The sequence below is a fragment of the Sinocyclocheilus rhinocerous genome, unplaced genomic scaffold (assembly GCF_001515625.1).
Source record: "Sinocyclocheilus rhinocerous isolate Xijiao unplaced genomic scaffold, SAMN03320098_v1.1 scaffold303, whole genome shotgun sequence".
In the NCBI taxonomy this organism is placed as follows: domain Eukaryota; kingdom Metazoa; phylum Chordata; class Actinopteri; order Cypriniformes; family Cyprinidae; genus Sinocyclocheilus; species Sinocyclocheilus rhinocerous.
The window spans coordinates 832,622-839,036 of NW_015656152.1; the positions used below are offsets into that span (position 1 = coordinate 832,622).

Sequence of the window (6,415 nt, forward strand, 5' to 3'; positions counted from 1 at the left end):
ATATTATATTTCTAGTATTCATGAGCACACCACTTCCACTAGATTTATTAGAAGAAGCTATTATTTTGTCAAAGTTTTATTTGTCAAATGGGCAACAGCTATACTTGTTGACATTGGAATGTTTTTTTTTTTGTAAATTTAAATAAACATTTTTATAAGGATGTAGTAAATAAATAATAAGCACTATTTACCAAGTATAACAGGTTGCAATGAATTAATAAACTATTTAAATTATTTTTAAATGCATCAACTTTTCTTTAAATATTATTATATTATTTCCCCCCTGTTAGTTGCATGTTGTTTTTAGTATCATTGAGACTATTATAGATATATGATAGTTATTAAATTAAAGGATTATTAAATTTATTTTGAATTAGTTTTTATCTTTATATTTTCTGTTTTTATTTTTAAAGTTTTAGTAATTTAGTTGTATGCTTTTGTCTTTTTTAAAATAAATTTTCATTTTAGTTATTTAAACTAAATGAAAACAAGAAATATTCCCTTGCCAACTAATATTTTATTTCAGTTAATGTTTATTTTATAAAAAAAAAAAAAAAGGTTTTAGTTAGCTATAATAACCCTGGTTTGTTCAGTCTTTGTATTTAATTGTCGTCTTTCTTTTAATTAAAATACAAATAAAATACACAATCAGGAGGTCTCTAACAATGTTTTTAAATGTTTTAAGAAAAAGAGTAATAAATCTAAAATTATCTAAATGCAGCTGTAACTGTATGAAAGCACATGATTATAGACCGTGTGATCTATGCGTGTGTGTCTGTGTTTTACTTATCATTGTGCAGGAAAGCTGATTTTTATTCAGTGAACATCAATCTCTCTCTCTTCTCTCTTTCAGACAACAGCGAAAACAGCCATTTTATTCATCCAGCCTCAGTATAACATCAGCACCATGAGCGCAGGTTTGACACACATTCATGACAGTCTGTCAGATCTGCTGATGTCTGATGCATCACTGACATGAGCTAACGTGTGTGTGTGTGTGTGTGTGTGTTTCAGATGGAGAGGTGACTCTGTATCTTTACGGATGGAAAGACTGTGCCACTGTCCTCTTCTATCTTTGTATCACCATCATCCTTCACGCAGTGGTGCAGGAGTATGTGCTAGATGTAAGTGCTGCAATGCATTTTGGGTAATGCAGTTTTAATTTAATAAATGCATTTTTTGCAAGCAGCGGCTGAAGTTCTTTAATGTGCATACCACGTTTTTTTTATTAATTTGCATTTTCTTGGCTGTTGTGTGCTCCATTTCAGAAAGTAAACCGGCGTCTTCACTTGTCAAAGAGTAAAAACACAAAGTTTAATGAATCTGGGCAGCTGTGTGTGTTTTATCTGGTGTCCAGTTTATGGAGTCTCTACGTCATCGCCACAGTAAGATCTCACACACAACATATTAAACATTACACTTTCTGTTTAAGTCGCATAATCATTTGTGTGATTGGCAGGAGGGATACCTTCTGCATCCCAGCAGCCTTTGGGAGAATTATCCTCATGTTCACCTGAGGTACATACACACACAAACACAAAGCATGCATCTCATGAAAACTGTCACGAACAACTTCTTATTTCATCCATAAATCAAAAGAAAAATAGAGAGTTCGACTAATTTTTTTGGACAATTTTTGCATATTGAAATTATTTTGGTATCATTTCACCTTCAAATTGGCATCGTAAATGTATGTATTAATTGTAAATTACCTATTTTTCCAGTTGTTTTGTTGAATAGGATTTATGCAGATTTTAATTAATAAAAAGCTTAGTTTTGAGTAAGATCTCACACACAACATATTAAACATTACACTTTCTGTTTAAGTCGCATAATCATTTGTGTGATTGGCAGGAGGGATACCTTCTGCATCCCAGCAGCCTTTGGGAGAATTATCCTCATGTTCACCTGAGGTACATACACACACAAACACAAAGCATGCATCTCATGAAAACTGTCACGAACAACTTCTTATTTCATCCAAAAATCAAAAGAAAAATATCAAAAAAATCATTAAGAAAATGACAAAATTTTTGGGACAATTTTTGCATATTGAAATTATTTTGGTATCATTTCACCTTCAAATTGGCATCGTAAATGTATGTATTAATTGTAAATTACCTATTTTTCCAGTTGTTTTGTTGAATAGGATTTATGCAGATTTTATAATAAAAAGCTTAGTTTGGACAGTTGAATATTTTTTATTTTTATTTTTTTTAAACCATGATAATTTGGGTTAAAAAAGTTATGCAAAATGTATTAATGGTCTTAAAAACATTTAATTTATGCAGAATAATAAATGTTTAATTTTATGATTTTAATTTTTGATTGATATTATTATTATTATTATTATTATTATTATTATTAACTTTTTTTTTTATAATTAATTTTGAGTAACTTTTGTTTTTTTGTGAGATTGTCTAGTGGATGTAAAGGTAAGAGAAGATGAGAGGAAAACGCAAACCTTGATGCAGGGAGAGAGATAGATGTATATACATAGTAATTAATCTATATAATAATAGAATTGTGTTGCTATATAATGAAAGTATTGTGTTTTTATGTTTTTAGGAGGAAATCCCGCGTCAGCTGCAGTACATAAGTCTTTATCTCTTACACATTCTGGCTGCATATCTGTTAAAGTAAGACATGAACCATAGACGCACTCACACATGAAACCCATGAAAACCCATCAATATATATATATATATATATATATATATATATATATTTGGTTCTTTTTGTATCAGCAGCCAATGAGCTTGCTGCTCAAACATTCGAATACTCAGCTAGTGCTCGCTGTAGCAGTTGCAGCGCGCTTCCGAAAGCATCTGAAACCAACATCTAAGATAAGTGAATACTCTTTTACGCATGTCACTGTGCATATTGCGTGGTCTGCCTAATCAATTCTAAATGAGCAACCATAAACTAGTTTAAACTAGGTGTCATGTTTAACAGTCTTTCATTCGTATGCAGGAGAGAAATATTAAGTATAAGCAGTAGCATTTACGTATCTGTGTTTATACAGCTGCAGCAGCAAGCAGTCTGTAATTGTTCTGAGGACATGCCGACTGAGAACAGGCTTAAATGAAATAAGCATTCCTGTTTGTATGCATTTAAACCGTCATTTTTGGGTGAACTAACCCTTTAAGCACATGAAAACAGGCTAAAATGAAATAAGCATTCCCGTTTGTATGCATTTCAACCGCGGTTTGCCATATTAGCTGCTTAACCTCAGTGTTCGCGTTTGCTTCTTTCTTAGGTCGATGTTTTCTGTAGCTGTGCTGAGTGTGCGGCTGATTCAGCTGCACACAGAGTCTTGAGTCACGCTCTCTTTATCGTCCTAATGACACAATAAGAGTATAAAAGTTATATCAATGACAGTTATCAAATGACTTTAATATATTTTGCTCAGGTGGATGCTGGGGTCTTCTCTCATCAGCTTGCAGCATATATCTATTGTTACACATAGTGTAGTTAACACACTAGTGTTAAGCCGGTCGGCATGGTAACGTAGCCACACATAGATAGTAATACATGCGGTTCACATGACTCTTTGGAGCAGCAGTGGTACATATGTCTTGGCGATAGATCTGCTTGTTTGGGGGGGGGTATTTGTTGTGTGAATATAATATGCATGTATGCTAATGCAGCAGTTTATTTTCTTACACTCCGCGACATTCATCTATTTGGTTGTATTGGCCATTTCTGTGTCTCCTGCTTTGTTGGGGGGTTGTCTCATATATGTTATATTTGCAGCAGCAGTATTTCTTACATGCTCACAGCAGCATGTCATGGATGTACGTAGCAGATCTATTCCACCAAGACCAAACAAATTAACACTGCCATGTATATTACCATGCTAAACTCTCGGAGAGTTGTCATGGCAGATATATATATATATATATATATATACTTTCAGTTTTTTAATTAAAATACTATTTGGGTTATAATATCAGATATAATAAACTAATGATTTAACGTATTTTTCATCTCTCTTTAGCTTGACGCGGGTCGGGCTGGTGTTGTTGTTTCTGCAGTATCTCTCTGAGATGGGTTTCCATCTGTCTCGACTGTTTTACTTTATTGATGAAAACCACCACAAAATGTAAGCCATACTTACTTTCACACATGCACTTGTTTTTTTTTTTTTAAGAGAAATTCAGCAAGGATGCAATTGATCAAAAGTGACCGTAAATACATTTATAATGTTACAGAATACTTCAAATAAATGCTGTTCTTTTGAACTTTCTATTAATCAAAGAATCCTGAAAAAATATATCATGGTTTCCACAAAAATATGAAGCAGCACAACTGTTTTCAACATTGATTATTATCAGAAATGTTTCCCGAGCAGCAAATCAGCATCTTAGAATGATTTCTGAAGGATCATGTGACACTGAAGACTAGAGTAATGATGCTGAAAATTCAGCTTTGATCACAGAAATCAATTACCTTTTAAAACATTCTCAAATAAAGAACAGTTATTTTAAACCGTAATAATATTTCACAATATTACAGTTTTTACTGCATTTTTGATCAAATAAATGCAGCCTTGGTGAGCAGTAGAGACCCCAAACTTTTGACATGGTGTATATCAAAATATCTCTGAATAACAGCAAACGTGCTTGTATTGTATTTGTAGGTTTGAGATGTGGTCCATCGGGTTCGTCCTGACCCGTATGATCACTCTGACTCTGATGTTCCTGGCTGTGGGCTTCGGTTTGGCTCGTTCGGAAAACCAGACACTTGATTTGGAGGTGGGAAACTTCAACACTCTTTCTATAAGGTGAGACAGATGTTCACACTTGTTTTTTTTTTTTTATAGTAGTACTTGTGAGACCCGGACATGAGGATAACGCTGTGTGTGTTTGACGCGCAGGCTGCTGGTGTTGTTCGTGGTGTGTTTCACTCAATCATGGCTGCTCTGGAAGTTCTTCCGTTTCCAGCTGAGCCGGACGCGTGAGCTGAGACTGGAGCAGGTGGCCCGGAAGAGAGTGGCCGCTAAACAACAGATGCAGCGTACTCTGAAACGCGATTCAGGTACATGGATGGTAAAATTATTATTTTGAAGTTGTAGTTACAGGAGTACTATTTTACAAACATCTGTCTAGGTCAGAGCAGGGGTCTCCAAACTCGGTCCTGGAGGGCTGGTGTCCTGCAGAGTTTAGCTCCAACTTGCCTCAATACACCTGTCTGGAAGTTTCTAGTATGCCTAGTAAGACCTTAATTAGGTGGTTCAGGTGTGTTTGATTGGGGTTGGAGCTAAACTCTGCAGGACACCGGTCCTCCAGGACTGAGTTTGGACACCCCTGGTCTATGAGGAATGAAAGCTTGTTTTCCCTTTGAATCAAGTAAATTTTTCTGAGCCCATTGACAGATATTTGTCTTATGTTTTATTTTTTTCCATTTCATTTTGATAAATGTCTCAAAAAACAAGACTTGGCGCATTTTGTTCCCTTTAATTTATTCCTTTAATTGGTCTTAAAAAGGTGTTTAAAAAGTCTTAAATTTAAGTTTTTAAAATTTGTAGAAACCCTGTGTAATTATTTGTGAAATGAAAACAATTTTCACTCAGAAATTGCTATAGTAAATCCTACAGCATTTTTTTTTTCAGTGGAGTCATTCTAAACTAACGTGCTCTAGATTGACAGGGTTAACAGCATGTTTGGGTAAACCAACTCTTAACCCTGTCAGTTTCATTGGTTTCCATGCACCTTGCCAAAAACCGACACTATGAAAAACACTAAAGAGTCACAAAAAAAACTGTATTTTAGCTAGTCAGAGACTTAAAAGATATAAAATATGTGAGAAATTTAATAATTTCCATCTATTTCCATTGTGTTAGGGATCAGTTTGACCAAAATATCTTGGGTGTCCAAAATTAGCTGTACAGATACACATTAAGGTTGTGACGGTGAGGAAATTTTCCCACCGGTCAATCAACACCGATAATACCGCGGGGGCAGGGGCGTTTCCTCTTTTCATCGCTTTCCTTTGCTTTTAAATAACTTGTAAAAGCGGTGTGCACATTTTACTTTCACTTTCAAATAGCGGCAATTCGGCGTAAAGCAATTGTTCGTTTGAATTTTTTCGAATTAGCGGCAATTCAGCGTCAATTGCTTGAATGCAACCACAAAATACAACGTCAAACTCACTTTAGCCTATATATAAAACATAGAACTTTTATTAACACACAAAAAAACTTGTATTATTTTATTATTATAGGGCAGGCTATGCCTAATATAAAATAACAAATAACTTATATAAAGTTTAAATAGGTATACAAAACTGGAAATGAGTAAACATGTATAATATATAACCAAATAAATAAGAAACGTAGAACGTTTATTAGCAAAACGAGTAAGAAAGCTTGGAGGCACGGCATACACCTTGATGTAAAAATAAATAAATAAAT

General features: G+C 34.2%; 1 protein-coding gene across 1 annotated transcript in view; it reads left to right on the forward strand.

Annotated features, from left to right (window-relative positions):
* The window catches only part of LOC107719406 (translocating chain-associated membrane protein 2-like), a 9,476-nt gene that overhangs the window by 1,710 nt on the left and 1,351 nt on the right, over positions 1–6,415 (forward strand). Inside the window, exons 2-9 of the mRNA XM_016526819.1 lie at positions 854–917; positions 1,015–1,124; positions 1,269–1,385; positions 1,460–1,561; positions 2,569–2,639; positions 4,001–4,105; positions 4,643–4,786; positions 4,880–5,040. Coding sequence (XP_016382305.1) covers positions 854–917; positions 1,015–1,124; positions 1,269–1,385; positions 1,460–1,561; positions 2,569–2,639; positions 4,001–4,105; positions 4,643–4,786; positions 4,880–5,040 — 874 coding nt within the window. The remainder of the gene's footprint in view (positions 1–853; positions 918–1,014; positions 1,125–1,268; positions 1,386–1,459; positions 1,562–2,568; positions 2,640–4,000; positions 4,106–4,642; positions 4,787–4,879; positions 5,041–6,415) is intronic.